The sequence below is a fragment of the Catharus ustulatus genome, chromosome 20 (genome assembly GCF_009819885.2).
Source record: "Catharus ustulatus isolate bCatUst1 chromosome 20, bCatUst1.pri.v2, whole genome shotgun sequence".
Classification (NCBI taxonomy): Eukaryota; Metazoa; Chordata; class Aves; order Passeriformes; family Turdidae; genus Catharus; species Catharus ustulatus.
Window position 1 is genome coordinate 3,397,125 of NC_046240.1, and position 16,841 is coordinate 3,413,965.

General features: G+C 43.2%; 1 protein-coding gene across 2 annotated transcripts in view; it reads left to right on the forward strand.

The window, feature by feature from the left end:
• OGFOD3 (2-oxoglutarate and iron dependent oxygenase domain containing 3) overlaps positions 1–16,147 on the forward strand; it is a 44,317-nt gene extending 28,170 nt beyond the window's left edge. For both annotated transcript variants that reach the window (XM_033076536.2, XM_033076537.1), the window contains exons 8-9: positions 3,960–4,083; positions 14,835–16,147. In XM_033076536.2, the coding sequence (XP_032932427.1) occupies positions 3,960–4,083; positions 14,835–14,971 (261 nt within the window). In that variant the 3' untranslated portion in view covers positions 14,972–16,147. The remainder of the gene's footprint in view (positions 1–3,959; positions 4,084–14,834) is intronic.
• Positions 16,148–16,841: the final 694 nt, after the last annotated feature.

The following is a 16,841-nucleotide window of genomic DNA, read 5'->3' on the forward strand; positions in this document are numbered from 1 at the left end:
TTTCACACAACCTAAATAATTGAGTGTGTGAAGAGAATTATCCCAGTTGGGGCAGTTACCAAACACCTTGTTCATAATCATAAATAGTCTGAGCAGAGATTAAATAGGATGAAGGTGTGCAGCTTCCAGGTTGCCTTCAGTGCAGTCAGCCTGGCTTATATTTCACTTCCTCCAGCAAACTTTTCCACTTCCCGACTGAAGTTGAGAGCAAGGAAAAAAAAATAAAATTTTATTGATCTGAGGTAAGAAGTTCTTCCCAGAAAAGAGCAGTAGAGTTCTTATGTGGCCTCCAAAGCAAGTGTGAAGTTGAAGAAAGATCAATAAAACTTGCCAGTTTGTTGGATGCTTTTGAGGTGGATCATTATTTATGCTTTCCCCTTGGAACAGAACAAGTCACTTTAGGTATTTCTGCAAAATTTAACAGTGAAGGTTACTCCTAGAAGACATCATGGTTTTTTCCTTGCTTCTTTCCAGAAGAAGGGTAAAATGAAGCCTTAGCAAAAGGAGTTCACTACATTTTCTGTTTGAGTGACATTGTTTTTACAAAGATGTGGCTTCTTGGAACATATGAAAACCCCTCTTGCCTTTTTCCTGATGTTGCTGAGTCTACTGCAATTATATTTCTCAATCTAAACCCCTCTGAAGACTTTTAACAGCATAGTGGAGTAGTACAGATTTATTCTGTCTGAGGCTTTTTTTCCCCTTAAAATTCATTTGGTTTGTAGTTACATAGGAATGGAAACCCTGAAATCACCCAAATGACTCATTTAATCTTTTTGAATTTATAAGCATTTAAATCAAATGAAGCAAGCATTGTTTTAAGATCTGGAGTTTCATTTGGATGGAATTTGTTTGGAACTGAGATTTCCAAATGATGAGTACCTGATTTATGATGCAGTTGCTGTTGCACACTTCAGCACTGCAGTTTTCCAGCATTCTCTGGTAGAAGCAGTGTGGGACTTGCAGATTTGTGCAGTGCCTGGGACAGATCCTGCCACCCTTCACACAATTGTCAGGCTCTGCCATAAGATGGTTTTGGGTTTGTTTTCCTTGAATTTCTCCTACCAGAGCTACTCCAGCACTTCAGTGCACATTTGCCCACAATTGGCTGGGTTTTTTTTAGCCCAAACATGATCAGTGTATGGCTCTTTCTGTTCCTCCTCCCAGTTCTGCATCCTGCACCCCCATGTATTTACAGGTAGGAATCATGTCCCTGTTCAGCCTTAATTTCCTTGAGCTGAGCAAGGCACACCTTGAAGTCTCCTCACCTGGAATGTGCTCTCCATCTCCCCAAGCCTTCCCTGTACCTGCAGCCCTCTCTGGCTGCTGAGTCTGTCACTGAGACAGTGACAACTCTCTTCTAGCAGACTTTTCACTCTTCTTCCTCTGCATTTAATAAAGCACATCAAGAAATCCCATTTCTGCCCTGGGACAGCATCATCTCTGAAAATTGAGGAGATTGATTGTCATTTCTGCTCAAAGCCATCACTCAGCTCACCTCCAGCCCCTTGCAATTCAGAGATGTGCTCTTTGCTCTTGCATTGTCTGCTAAATAAACACTGCAATAAATAGGACACTGGAAGTTGCTATCAAGGCTGTTCTGGTGGTTATCTACACAGAATTAGGTGAAGGCTTACAGGAAAAGAGAAGTTTTGATTCTTTTTCTGCATGCTAGACCAATGCTGATTGCACAGTGAATTTTCTTTTGTGCTGGAAAGCAGAGGATGGTGTCCTAAATATCCTCAGTAACTGCAGACCTCTTGCATGGTCCTACAACTGTTGTATAGAAATGTATCCCTCAAAAAAGCCCACTGCAAAATGGGGCTGGCTAATTCTAGCGATTAGTTCTATTTATAATAACAGCCTTTAAAGGAGTGTCATGTAAGTGTCATTATGAGCATCTACCATTAAATATTATCTGTGTTTGACTTTTTGGATAAGGAGTGTTCAAAAAGATCAACTAACCATATGACATAGCAGGCTGAATGGAAATATCTGCATTTTTTCTCTTGAGTTGTGTACAAGGAGCTGTAGAAATTTGATTTTCAGCTATGTGGCTTTTCATGACAGCTTTTCTCACACAGTTTGATCTTTTGGTTTAATTATTAATCTATCTGGTACTGGAAATCATTACCAGGGTAACAAATATATTTGATATACATGGGGGGACTTCTAGCATTTTAAATAACTGAGCATAATTTAGTGCCTACTTTCCATAGTGTTGCATTTCTCAGGCCTGGCTGCTTCTGAGAGTGAGTAATGAATAAGGACAGGAAGAGAAAAGCCATTTTCCATTGCACACTTCATTCCCCAAACTAGTCACCTCCAGAAATCAGGGGTGTTTGGTTAGGCTAAAATGGTTGGTAGTCAGCTCTTACAAGTTTAGAATTGATAAAGCCACCTTGGAGAGGAGAGAATGAGCTGTGGGAGCAAAGATTGCTGCTCCTCTAAAGAGTTGATAAAAAATAATTCTAATGCATTAAACGTGCAAGTAGGAGTTGGATGAACTTCTCCAGTGGCTGGAGACTTCCTTAAATCGACTGGAAGTTTTTATCACTAAGTCAGTAAAGTGGAAAATAGCTTTGCAAAGCTGATTTGCATGAGAAGGGCTGTACAGTGGCTGGTTTGAGGTGCTGCACCATTAATTCCCATATATTGCCTTTTATTGCTACCAGGGCTTGGGAAAATATGGGGAGAAGAGGATCACTGTAATATTTCTCTCATTTTTTATGATTCACACCATGTAGGGCAGTATATCCCCAGATTTGGCTTTTTTCCTTTAAGCCCTTATGGTCAAAATAATAACATGAGTATGAATGGAAATGTCTTCCTCTTCCATCTGCTGTTATGTTCTCTCTGGTCCTGCCCTTGCAGAAAAATGTGTACAACTGCTCCTGAGCCAAAATTTAACTGGCACTAATGAGTATAACTTGAAACATGAAAATATTTAGAAAACTTCTAAGTTTGGAAGTAGCACCTACCTCTAACAGTCACCAGGTCAGTCAAAACACTCTGCAAATTCTGTGTATTTATACAGTACTGCTGTGCTGCACATTTCACTGTTTGACAGTGCAATGCTGAACTTTTGAGTTGTGATACACAAAGAGATTGGAGAACACAGACATTGATTTCAAGTATATTTTTAATTGCTGGTGACATGTAGATATGAAAGGAAGTATTTCCAGAATCAACTAAACTCAGTGTTAAATATTTAGATGGCTTCACTCTGAGCATTAGTATGTAGAATTTCTTTTCTCTAGCTTCAGCATATGTGTGGACCAAAATTAATGCTGTAACAGGGAGGAAAAATCACCTTGTTATACTTAAAAGTAGGGTGTTTGGTCTGTATGCTGAGAAAAAGCAGAGGCTTCCAAAGTTCAGTTTTAAACAAAACCTTTATGGAAAAAAGTAGAAGCTACTCCAACAAATGTGTATTTACTTGGAAGTTCTGATTTACTGTTACCATGAATCCCCTGTGTGGTAGCTGGTGAAAGAATAGAAGTGAGGTATCCAAAAACCTTAAACCAAGATTAGATTATGCGTGGAAATCACTAGTCAAGGGCTGTTCTTCTGCTTATTAACTTCCTGGTGAAATTTTATCTTGGGATAGTATAAATCCTGTCTTTTGGATGCAATGCATTTCTGACACTGTTGTTTTTTGCTCTTGGATGATAGAGATCTATAGGGAGCACTTCTCTAATTATGGAAACTGTAACAAAAGAAATAATAGACATGACATGCTAGTCTTGTAGTGTGTGTAAACACAAGAGAATAGACTAATAAACATGGATAATTTCTTGAAAAAGGTGTTCTTGGTTTTCAAAGACCTCCTTACATGAAATACATGAAAACTGGAAAATTAAAAAAACCCCACCAAATCCATCTGTTCAATTAGCTGCGCTCTGCAGAGATAAGCTAAAGAATTTGGTAATTTTTGGTAATTTTGGCTTCCCCCACAGGTGACTTATGGCTCTTTTGACTACACTTCCCTGCTCTATCTCTCTGACTACTCCAAGGACTTTGGGGGTGGACGGTTCGTGTTCATGGATGCAGATTCCAACAAGACAGTGGAGCCCCGAGCAGGTATGAGCCCAGTTTGTGCCATTTATTGACTTGCTGGGCTGGCAGGTGGTGTGGGGCTGTGTTTTGTGTGGGTAATGTAGCATTCTGTGTTCTGATTGATGATATTGAAAGTAAGATTGAAACAGGTTGAAATTTGTAATATCTGGTGTTAAGCCACAATAAGTGACTTCCTTGAAAGCTGTAGGGCTTAGAGGTGGCAGTCCTGGCAGCTGTGCAGGTCACTGTGCAGCAAGAGCAGAGCTAACTGTCACTGCAGCAAATCCAAATTAAAGCAATTTATTTTAGACCTGAAATTCCTGTCCTGCTCAATATAGGGCTTACCCTGTGATGGCTGAGGGCTGGGTGTGAAGGGGATTGATTGCCACAGCTCATGATGAGCCATGATTGCTTGGGGATAAATCCATCCCTGCTTCCAGGTGGTCTGACAGGGATGAACTTTCTGATGGCTGTCAGTTATAAATAAATAAAAAACCTTTAAGGCTGGTTTGAGATTTTTCTAATACATGGATAATTTGAAACTAGAATTCCTCTGAGGCCGCCTAGAGAGGAGCTCAGCCTCAACTCCTCTGTCTGCCAGGTGAGTGCTGAGCTTCCAGCAGTGTTACCTTTCATAATGCAAGATCAGCCACACTGCTGCAGGGAAAAAAAAAGAAAAAGGCACAACATTATTCCTGCTATGTTCTGTCTTTTTTTTTTCCAAGACAGAAAAGATGGAAATTTACTCATTTAAAGAGCCTCAGTAATTGTCTGCTGACAGTTGTTAACCCAAGCAGAACTGACTTCAGACTTCTGCAAAATAGCATAGGTGTTTTTTGACTTATGAATCATAATGATCCACTCACCTACAGTGATGCTGGTTTGGATAATTGAGGTTACCTGCATTTTGGGTTTGCTGTCAAGAATTCTTTGTTTGATTATTTTGGCTTTTAAGATTGGAAGTAAACCCTAAACTGAAAGCTTCATCTTTTGCAAAAGACTGCTACCAGTATTTGAAAGGGAACACATTAAACTATTTTGTTTCCAGATGCAGTTCTAAGATTACCAGATCTTTGTAGGTGTAGAAATCACAGCTGAATTCTGGATATGTGAGGAGAGCTGTGCAGGGGCACTCACTGGCTGCAGTGTGCAACATGCCCCTGACTTAATTTCCAGAAGTCTGTAACTGTGAAATTGCTTCCATTCAGCCCCAACTATTCATTTTCAGGTTTTCTGCTGCAGGATCTTTGCTCTTGATGTCATTTTGGGGGAAGAAGGGGAAGCTGGTGAAATAGAGAATTTTCCTTTTGGCTGTTCCCTTTGCCAGGGGGTTGTATGGGCAGTGTGTGCCCCAGGACACCCCTTCTGAAACCAAACAATGCACAGCTCCTAAGGAATAGCACAAATATCCTTCATGGACACAGGAGGGAATTAATTACACTTTTCTAACACATCTCTGTGTTACCACAGTTGTCAGAGGTGCTGTGATTGTGTCACAACCTCTGGTGCACAATCACCACTGAGCAAAGGAGAAAAGCCTTAGAGCTGAAGCACAATATGAAGGCATTTGCAGTTATTTTTCCTCTTGCTGATAAAATGTTTTGTGAAGGAATGACCCCAGGCTGTTTTCTGTTGCTGGTACAAGTTGATGTATTTTTCATGTTCCTAATGTTCCTCTGCAATGTTTTTTCTTGCTTCTGTCTTTTTGGCTTTAATTTGTTTGCTTTGTTTTACGCTTCTTTTGATCTTTTGTGCTTCTCTTGTCACTCCAACTCAACTTTTAAAACCACATGTTGACGAGCTTTCATGCTTCTCATTTAGGAGCTCCAGGCTTTTAGAGATGACTGTCATAATCACTGGTTCAGTTTTCATGCTTGACAACTAATTTACTTTTCTGTAATGCTAATGTCACTGCAGTCCTAAAACCTGGTACTTGTCTCACACTTAGCCTGCATTTTTGGGAACCTGATCCTGTGTGCCAAAATGAGCAGGTTTCTTCTCCTGTGAGCAGCAATTTGTTCAAGTGTCAGTGGGGAGCAGAAAGGCATTGTTAGTGATGCAGCAGAGCAGAAAAGCAGTAATTGGAAATAGAAAAAAAAGCAATGAAACCATTGTGGGATGTCCTGTGTTTGAAAGTGCTGCCTGGACAAGTCCCACTGTTCCTGCAGAGGCATTTGCAGCTCTTTGCTGGTGAGGATCAGTGTCAGCCAGGCAGCTGGGGACAGGGAGAACTGTTCTGCTAGGAGGGGAGCATAAATTAAAATGCTTTTCACTTCTCTCAGTGTGTATCACTGCAGATTATCTAAGAAGTCTCGAAGTCCTGACTGTCACATAGTTGACTGAATGACTCTAATTTGTGGGATGATCTTTTACCATCCCCTAGTTTGGTTGTTAGCAAACATTAGCTTTAAGAAGGAGTTATGATTTATTGACATTGAGACTCATGAGATTTTTTTTTTACAGAAATGAACAAGTCAGCACCAGTTGAAGTGTAGAGACCTTTGGCTAATTCATAACCAGACGTGGCAGGAAGGAACACATCTTTCTTGTGCTCTGATGGGCCTCAGAAGTGAATATGTGTCTTTTGACTTCAGTCAGGACCACTCTCTGCCACAAGAAACTCACTGTACCATGAGGAAGAAAAATCTTAGTGCCAAGGGAAATATGACTTTGAAAAGAAAACATTTTTTTTGGTGACAAAGAAACAGCTCTAAAGTAGTATCTGTTCCTTTTAAATATATGTGGAAATTCTGTTTCCAGAATTCTCATACTGGGATTTTTCCACCCCATGCACCAGGGTTGGCTCTGTTGGAGAGACTGTAAGAAACAAAACAACATTTTGAATGAGGTCCTTTAAAACCCTTTCAATATTGGTCTGAGACATGTTTTAGTAATCTGCAAGACATACAGGAGGAGTAAGAATAAATGACAAACATTAAGGCTTTCCTTTTTCAGTCGCAAAACTGATATACTTTCTGCTGCTGCTAAACTTGTCAGTGTATAAAGTTTTGTATTTTAGAATTTCATAATATTGCAGACTCTTGTGTGAATTTGGGGTCTGGCAGTATTAGGTCCCAGACTTCACTTGGTCATAAAGTATAGATGAAACTGCTGTTGGAGTGAAATCCCAGTACTGGTTCTGTGTTCTTTGTGTGTGCATTGCTTGGTTTGAAGGTCAGCTTTGCTGCACTTATTTTCAGTTTACAAGGGAATTTGTTCTTCATGCAAGTAATTTATTATACAAAGGCAGAAGGAAAGGTTGAAATCACTTCTGTGTGCTTCTGGAACAAACTAATCTGTGGGGCAAAATGAATTCTGTACATTGGGGAGTGAAATGTGACTCTTTAATCTCAAACTTAGTGCATTGTCACAGCTGTCAGAAGTGTGTGTTTCTGGAAGTGTAAAACATTTGATTTGAAGCTATAAGATATTTGTGAACTTCCCCCCACACAGTTTCATCTGCCCCTGAATTCAATCCACATCATCCAGATTCAGTCTAGATCATGATAATCTCCTGCCAGTCCTAGCTCTAGTTTTGCTCCAATCACTAAAAAACTGGAGCACATCTTGAAGTTAAATCAGTATCAGCTGAAAACTGAGAATGATTTTTAAAAAATCCACAGAAGTAGCTGTCAGTCGTGGTGAGGAACAAATGGAGCCACCATTAGCAGCTGCAGTAAGCACAGCCATGCAGAGGACAGCAATCCTCACTGATTTACAACACTCAGCACAAATTGTGCCGGGGACTGGTGAGGTGATTGCAAAGAAAAGTGGTAGGAAAAGGAGGATCTGTTGCAGTCAGGTAAAAAACCCCAGAAAATAGCTCCTTATTTTTTGGTAGAACTTGCTTTTGGTTTTGTTACCTGTGGAAGAATAACTATCTCCCAGGCAAGTTTTGCATTCTGATGGTGTTTGATGCCAGGTTCACAATGGCATTAAATGAAACACTATTTTAACTGGCTCCATAAAGCAACAGGTACTGGGAGTGCAGGTCAGAGCTGCCCCTAAGGTGGTGTTTCTGTGAGTGACTTCTGATAAATGCAGTGCCTTTTGAGACAGCTGTTCTGAGAGAAGCAGTGCTCACCCCTCACTGCCTGGGGCACTGAAAGGATGGAGGAGTGCTGGGGGAACAGCTGTCCTGTGCCAGTGTTGCACAGAGCACTGGGGAGCACTGCCAGTATTCAGAATTGGCCTCTGAGGCTTTTCTCATGCCATGAAAACTTGGTTAGGAGTGACCACGTGTAGCATGACCTGTTTGTGCCTTTGTGTAATGCATGTGCAGGCCACTACTTCATCAATTTGGGTTGATACTTGTCAAGAAAATATGCAACAAAGCTGAAGGCAGAAAGCAGTGGAAAATCAGCTTCAAAGAGTTACTCCATGAAATTCAGGTCATGTAACAGAGGAAATAAAATACCAAAGTAACTGCAGGTTCAGCTGTGTTAGACTGTGTGGTTCAGTAGGCAGAGTTCATTTCTTGCTTCCTGAGCTGTGTGTGAATGTCACAGGCTACAGATGCTCTGATGAAGCCTCTTTGAGGGCCATTTTTGGAATAACTGAGCAGCAGAGGTTACCTGTGTGCTTCTGCTTCAGTGATTTACTAAATGTAAGGATGAATTCCTTACCAGAAGTCCAAAACCCAGAACTTGGTTATCCATGTGATTTAACCACAGCTCTCTGGACATGCCATGTTTGGCAAGGTCAGGAAAGTTCAGATGGGTAATCCTGAGGCTGTTGAATGTGGCTGAAGTTGCAACACTTGGTTGTTAATGAGTACTTTTTGTAGGAGTCAGGTCCTGAGCCTGGGCAGAGCTGGCAGCAGCGGCTGGGTGAGGGCTGGGAAGCAGGGCAGGGGTGATTCCCTGACCTTCCCTTGGCTCTGGGGAGAAGAGACAGAGCCAAAAGGCCTTGGGGAGACTCATAATTGATTTGGAGACAACAAATAAGCATTTTTCACTTCTAAATACTCCCCAGGGTTGTCACACCTTCATTCAGAGTGGAAACTGCTGTGATTTTGAGCCACCAACTGTGCTGGTAGGAGAGGCAGGCAGGGATGGTAAAAATCTAGCAGCTGATATCTAAAAACGTTCATGTACTTTTAGCAGGAAATAAGTTCATTAATTTTCTTTAAAAACTGTAATCTGGAAGATTTGCAAGCTTTCTGAATTTAAAGCAGAAGCAATTACTTTTTTGAGAGTGCTGTTAATACTACAAGTTAACTGTGGGAGACTTCACTATGTTAACCAGAGATTTTATTTATAACATCAAGAAATTTCTGTCTGGTAACTAAATATGGGACAAGTTTGTAACTAGGATTTGATACCCATTGCAGGTAGTTTTTTGTTTGGGGTTTTATTTTTAGGCCATAGGGTTTTTTATTCTTCCGTGCTTGACACAAATGTAGAAAAATGGTTCAGAGAAGTTTGTGCCCTCTCTTCTGGGTGCTCTCTTCCCCCCAGATCAGGGCACTTGCAGACATTGTCAGTCCAGATTCCTTTTGTGGGATTTGCTTAAAGCACTTTTTAAATTCTCCCAATTCAACATTTTAAAAGAAGTAACTGAATTAGTTAAACAAGTTTTATTGTGTGCTTGCAGAAAACATTATTACCAGTTTATTTGCCTATTGATATGATAGGTTTTCTTGGACACTGTAGATGAGAATGAATTGGTGATTAATCCTAAACAGATGATGAGGATGAGAACACAACTGTTGTGCATTTTCCCTGGCAGTGCTTCTGTCTGGCTGTCATTCAGCTGGTGAGATGCAGTTTTTCCTTCTTTCCTGAGGAACATTTAGAGCTGATAAATGTTAGGCAGACAGTGGAAGCTGTCAGTGCATGAGATGAAAGCTGCTGGATGGATCAGTGGTGCCAAGCTGCTCCTGCTTTCCTGTAACCAGACAGAGGAGTTGCTTCCTTTCCTTCTGAGAGGCAGCTCAGTCATCCCAGTGCCCCCAGCCAGTTCCATGGACAGTGGGTGGTGGTGAGGCCCTTTCCATTCCCCCAGCCCTGCTTTGCATCCCTTCCCTGGTGTCCAGGGAGGGGAGGGAGGGCACAGTGATTGTTCCCTCACTTAATCCAGGGATGGTGGAGACAATCCAACACCTTTCACCTTGAAGTTCTCATCACCCAAGGAGTTCACAAGGAAATTTGGCAGTGAATTAAACTAGAAGAGCCAGAAGGATGCTGCAATGAAAGCAGGAGGGGAAATACCATGTGAAGGATGGGAGCATGAAAGGGCCTTGGAATCCAGTGGCAAAACAGGCAAGCTGCAGATTTAAGTGATTGCCAAAGCTGATACTGATGGGGATGGCCAGTTTCATTTGTCATCAGAATAACTGGGGTTGGAAGGAAAGGACCTCAGGACATCATCTCCATGCCCCTTGTTCAAAAGTCAATCACAGGAGACACAGGGGTAGAAAAAACATGTCTGAGACATCCCTGGGAAACATCTGAATGCTGCACTCATTTGTGACCCTGGTGGGACTGAGTGTGTGCCAGTGATGTGGCTCTGGTGGGACTGAGTGTGTGTCAGTGATGTGGCCCTGGTGGGACTGAGTGTGTGCCAGGGATGTGGCTCTGGTGGGACTGAGTGTGTGTCAGTGATGTGGCCCTGGTGGGACTGAGTGTGTGCCAGTGATGTGGCTCTGGTGGGACTGAGTGTGTGTCCATGATGTAACCCTGGTGGGACTGAGTGTGTGTCCATGATGTGATCCTGGTGGGACTGAGTGTGTGTCAGTGATGTGGCTCTGGCAGCCTAGTAGGACTCAGGAGTTGGATGTACAGTAAATTCACGAATACAAGCCGCACTGAGTATAAGCCGCATCTCTGGGTGTTGGCAAATATTTCGGTTTTTGTCCATAAATAAGCCGCACCTGAATATAAGCCGCTCTGTCATTCGCAGCGAGGACCCGCGTGCAACAAAGTTGCCAAATACTAACAGAACCGTGGCATGGCGGGGGGTTTACTGGCTCGGCTCAGGCTGTGCAGGCTCAGCCCACTCGGGGCTGCTGATGGGGCCAGGTGGCCCAGCCCGGTGGTGCTGCTCGGGGCTGGCCGCCACCTCTGGGTTCGCTCGCCCCGGCCCCGCTCCTGCCGTGGCGCGGTGCCGACCGGGCACGGAGCACCCCCTGCTCCCGCCACGGCGGCAGAGGGCGGGGGCAATGGTGGCGCGGGGTGCCCCCGTCTCTCCCCCGGGCTACGGCAGAGGAGGGAAGAAGAGAGCTCTCCCGCCTCTCTCCCCGCCCCCCCGTGCTGCCTGCAGGGAGCCAGGGCAACACGGTAACACTGTAACAATCGTGGAATGCCGGCTTTTACTGGCCGGCGCTTGGCTCGGCGCCCTGGCTGGCACGTCTGGGGTTGTAAATGTCAGAAAATTATTCACATATTAGCCGCCCTCGAGTATTAGCTGCACTTCCGGGTTTCCACCAAAATTTTTGTCAAATTGCTGCGGCTTGTATTCGTGAAATTACTGTAATTTAGGAGTTGGCCTTGATTTGAGAAAGGGAATTGGACCAGGTAACTTCCCAAGGGCTCTTCTAACCTTTTATGCAGTGAATGTGTAATATTAGAGATATAATCATCATGTAATATTTTTTTCTTATGAGCATTGTGGTCTGTTAGTTTTATTATGGTTCTCAAAATTGTCATATATTCCTTACATCTTGTTATAATTTAAGGTGGTGTGCCCTACTGATTTTCCTCTTGCCAGAGTAAGAACAAGAGAAGATACATTTTTTATAATACTTTTAAATCTGAGCATGTGTTAAATGCAAAGGATTATAATGATGCTTGCTAATTTATTTTCACAGAAACCTTGTTAGAATAGGTCAGTGCTACTTTCATTTCCTTTAGACAAGGAAAAAAGTGACAGAGAAAGTGGTGTTCTTGAGGTCACAGTTACATGTCTGGGGTGCAGATGTCACTGAAAATTGTTTCCTTTATATTTCCCTCCAGTCTGTATTGTCTCTCAAGACAGAGGTTAGGTAGCAAATTGAAGGCAGCTTGTTTATGGAAGTGTACTGAAGACTGAGCAGGGATAACATTTCCTGAGAGCAAGCCTTTTGGGAATAGTGACTTTTTCTGTGACAGCTCTGAGTACATCTAAATGGAATTCACTGCTAAGGGGTGGTTCTGAATTAAACCTGGGAAAGCAAAACTAGGGGAAAACAAAGACTTGTATTTAATAAATTTATTCCCCAGTGTTTTTGTTTGAGTACTTAAATGCTACATAATTGCTGCATAGTGAAATGTCTGCTACTTTTACTGCTTGTTAGATATTACTCCTTAAAATGACAGTGTTGCTTCATCTAAATTTGAGTCATAAAATTTATAGCAGTGAACCTTGTGACTGGCATCTGCATGTCTTCTTAAATAATGATACCTGTGGATAGGTGAAGAAATGGGAATCTCAAAAAGTCAGGAGAAGAAGTAGTTACCTCTAATAGAATTAAAATCTTACTTCCTGTAAGAAGTTGTTAGGAGTTCCCTGGCTTTGGTCACTGGCCGTGACCATCATCTGGAGAAGGATATTGCCATATATCCCTTGAAGGTTTTGTCAGATGGGATGGGAATTAGCATTCTCCACCCTCTTTTTGAACATTTATACTGATAAAAATAATGTACTATGGAAAGAGTGTGCTTTTGCTTCAAAAATCTTGTAAAGGAAGTAAGTTTAAAAGAAATTCTTCCCAAGTGAGGAAGAAGCATCTTTGAAAACTGACTATAGCCTTGTTCAGTTCCCCAGAGACACCAGCTGATGCATATGGGAACAGACTGATACCATATATATATATATGAAGACATATTTATTAAAGAAAGAACTTAAAAGACATTCAGTATAGCCAAAAAATCAGTTTAACTGGCTTAAACAACACACTGAACCTTGTCTAGCTCTGAATTACTACTACTTCTAGTCAGAGATCAAACAAAGCAGCTTGAAAGTCTGTTTAAGGCAAAGCTTTGGGTGAGAAGGTAAGGGACCAATAATAAGTTGAAATATGGTTTAAAAGGGAAAAAAAATCATGACACAGGGATTTTGTATGGAATCCTTGAGGGCAGCACTGGTAGGACTGTGCATACCAATGGATCTCTTCTTTCCATGTGTGTAACTTCAGCCATTACTGAGGTACAGCAGCAGGGGATGGAATTGTTGTGAAAGACTCTGAACTGCACTCTGAGGATTAGATGTGAGCTGGAACTGAACATGAAAGGGACTCAGGGATAAACCCAGCCCCATAAAGCCAGTCTAGTTTTGTCCAAATCCCCCATGTGTGCTGCTTAGGGGGATGCAAAGGAGCTGCTGGATCTTTGGGATCCCTTTTAGAAGAGAAACCCAGCGATGTGCCTGGTGCCCATTTCAGGGGAATGGGGAAGGGTTGGGATAGTTCATGTTCTTGTACAGACTTAAGGTAGACATCAGCTTTTAAACAAACTAATTGAGCAGTGCGGGGAAAGCCTGGGTAGGAAAAGCTCGTGCTGTTGGGGTGAGGGAGCTCTGCAGTGAGAAATCTTGGCTTCCTTGGCAGAACTGGGGCAGTCTCAAGGAGCCGCGTCAGTTCAGAGTTACTGCTGGACATGAAACTCGTGCATTCTCTGCACAGGTCAGGAACCTGGCACTGCAGGGAGCTCCATTCTGCTGGCTCATGGAGGGGATGGCAGTGTATCTCTGCTCTCAGCATCAGTCACTGCATCTCCACTTCTCCTGACGCCACCTGAGCCTGGAGTGTCCCCAGGCAGGCTTGGGCAGGAGCAGGCACAGCAGTGAGCTCTGCTATAAAACATCTATAAAACAGCTGCCAAGCCAGTGCATGGGTGGAGTGGCTGTTTCTAAGGAAAGTGAATTTGTACATGGGTGATATGTGACTCTGTAACCTGCCTGAGCATTAAGTGATCAGACCAGGCACAGAAAGCAATAGCAAACACTTGGTGCAATGCTGAGAAGCTGCCACAGCTGCTTGTAAACCTGCTGAGGTTTTGCCACTGAAGGCTTTTTGCCACCTCCTTCTCTGGTCTAAAATCAGAGCCAGGACTAGAAGGGGAGCAGGGAAGGAAATCAGTACACTTTGCTGACAGTCACTAGAGTTGGACTTTTTTGTTTTTAATTGAGGCAACTAAGAACTGGCTTCCATGTTCTTGGCTTCCTCCTGCCTTTTATAAACTACCTTTGGTGGGATTTCATTTCCAGCTTTGTGGCACAAAGGATGAATGTATGTTTTAAACAGTGAAAAGCTGTCGGAGTGCAGTGCAAGCTGGCAGCAGTGATCACCTGTGGGCTCTCAGGTCACCAGGAGAGCTGAGCTGTGCAGGGAGGGCTGAGCAGTGCAGGAAGGGCTGCAGCTGAGCCGTGCAGGGAGAGCTGAGCTGTGCAGGGAGGGCTGCAGCTGAGCTGTGCAAGGAGGGCTGCAGCTGAGCAGTGCATGGAGAGCTGAGCTGTGCAGGGAGGGCTGAGCAGTGCAGGGAGAGCTGAGCTGTGCAGGGAGAGCTGCAGCTGAGCAGTGCAGGGAGAGCTGAGCTGTGCAGGCAGAGCTGCAGCTGAGCAGTGCAGGGAGGGCTGCAGCTGAGCTGTGCAGGGAGGGCTGCAGCTGAGCTGTGCAGGGAGAGCTGCAGCTGAGCTGTGCAGGGAGAGCTGCAGCTGAGCAGTGCAGGCAGAGCTGCAGCTGAGCTGTGCAGGGAGGGCTGCAGTGAGCTGTGCAGGAAGAGCTGCAGCTGAGCAGTGCAGGGAGGGCTGCAGCTGAGTGCTGATCCATTCACAGGTGCCACCCTTTGTCTTTGCAGGCAGGGTGGCGTTTTTCACCTCTGGCTCCGAGAACCTGCACCGGGTGGAGAAGGTTCAGTGGGGCACTCGCTTTGCCGTCACCATCTCGTTCAGCTGCGACCCCGAGCACGGCATCAGGGACCCGTTCCTGGGCTGAGCCTGCCCGTGCCTGCCAGCTCAGGGGAAGGAGAAGCCCTGCAGGAGGAGAGGAGAAAGGGAGATGCCATCTCTTGTAACCTCACCTGCATTAGAAGTGCCCAGCTGTGGGAACACTGTCACACACTTTGTTTGCACATCTCCTTTTCCATAAACATTGCAAATGGACCATCTTAAATTTGATGCATTCTGAAAATGATTTGCCTTCATGTGCTACATGAGAGAGGCTACAAAGAAGAGACAATGGGCTCCACAAAGAAGAGAAAGTGAGCTTTTCATTTTTTTATTATATTTTTTTAAATTCTTCAGTTTGAAAGACACAAACAATCTTCTGGGCCATGCCATGATCTGACTCCCCAGGCTGCTGTTACCTGTTCAGTTCTTTAGTCCCCTCAGGTACTAATGGGGTGTAGAAAGTCTGACCCAAGTTATTTGGGCCAGGTGAGTGTTACTCTCCAGAACACACCTGCTGAGAGGGATGGATTCTTCTGAGTGTGGGACCTGTGGGGAATACACCTGAGTTTGGCTACTGGGACTTGAACTTTTTAAAAATTTGATTACTGCTGATTCAATATTCAGGAAGTCCCTCAATAGCTTTTTTTGGACTTCTCTTTTCCAGTTTAGTGTGGAGACTTTTTCTCTTAATGAGGACCACTAGTGTTCCCTGAATGTTAAATTGCAGGGACTTCCAGGAGTAGCTGTGTGCACTGTAACAACCACATTGCCAAATACTTTGGGTTTTTTACTGCAGTCAAAGATTTCTCTGGGTCAGGAGGTTGATAAATAAATAATTTTTTTTTCTTAATCAAATTCTGAAATAACCACATTGATCTGGTTTATTACCTGGATGTATAATTTCTGTGAAACTGAAAATCTGGGAATGTGCTTTGATTTTTTTTTTTTAATTTTATGCCTACAGTTTGGACTTTATAACATACCCTTTTATGGAAATAATAAGTACTGGGGGGAATGACACTGAAGATCAATATAAAGGGGAATGATAAGAGGACACTTGGACTTCTGAGGGCTCTCATTGGGCACACCAAGATTAGTCCTCTGTAATTTCATTTCTTTGTTCTGAAACTTGAAAAAGTTTTCCTTGTCTGTACCAACAGGGGAGGATTGTTAAAATGGCTGGATGCAAGGAAATAATAAAGCCACTTGGGTTCCATATTGATATACTTGTCTTAAAGCCTGTTTATTGCAAGGAATTTGCATTACACCATGGTTGAAGTCCATGTGAAAGCAGACCAAGATCACCAGCAGCTTTACTGGATTGAACTTGATTCCTGATTTGGGGCTTTCCCCCCAAAATTCCTGATAGGAATCTGAGCATGAATGGACCTGTGGTTGCTGGTTACTCCTGTCATGCCAGCTGTGAGTGGCACTTCTGGAGCTGCCCTCTGTCAAATCCTGCTCAACTCCATCATCTCCTGGAGGCCATGGGGGGAATCTCAGCTCATCTCCTGGATTTTCATCTTTTGAAGATCCTGTGTCTGTTAATAACTGCTGCCCATGGTGCATCTCCTGCTGGGAACTGATGGATGTTCAGAAATCAAATCAAGCTGGTATTTGTCTTTTGGAGTCTTTAATTCTCAATAATCTGGTCAATATGATGACCAAACCTGTCACCTATCACTTGTTGGGAAATTGTACATTGCATATGTAGGAGAGCTCTTTGGAAAAAACCCAAATATTTTGTGTGTTTTAGTGCTACTGAGGTTCTTCTATTTAGAATTTCAATATCCACATTATTAAAAGCAATGCCTAGATCTAGGGAGAATTTAAATGGCAAATGAGGAAGTAAAGTGCAATCTAAAAGTTTCTGAAAGTAGCCTCCAGCAGGAAGCAGTAATTGCAGAATGTTCCTG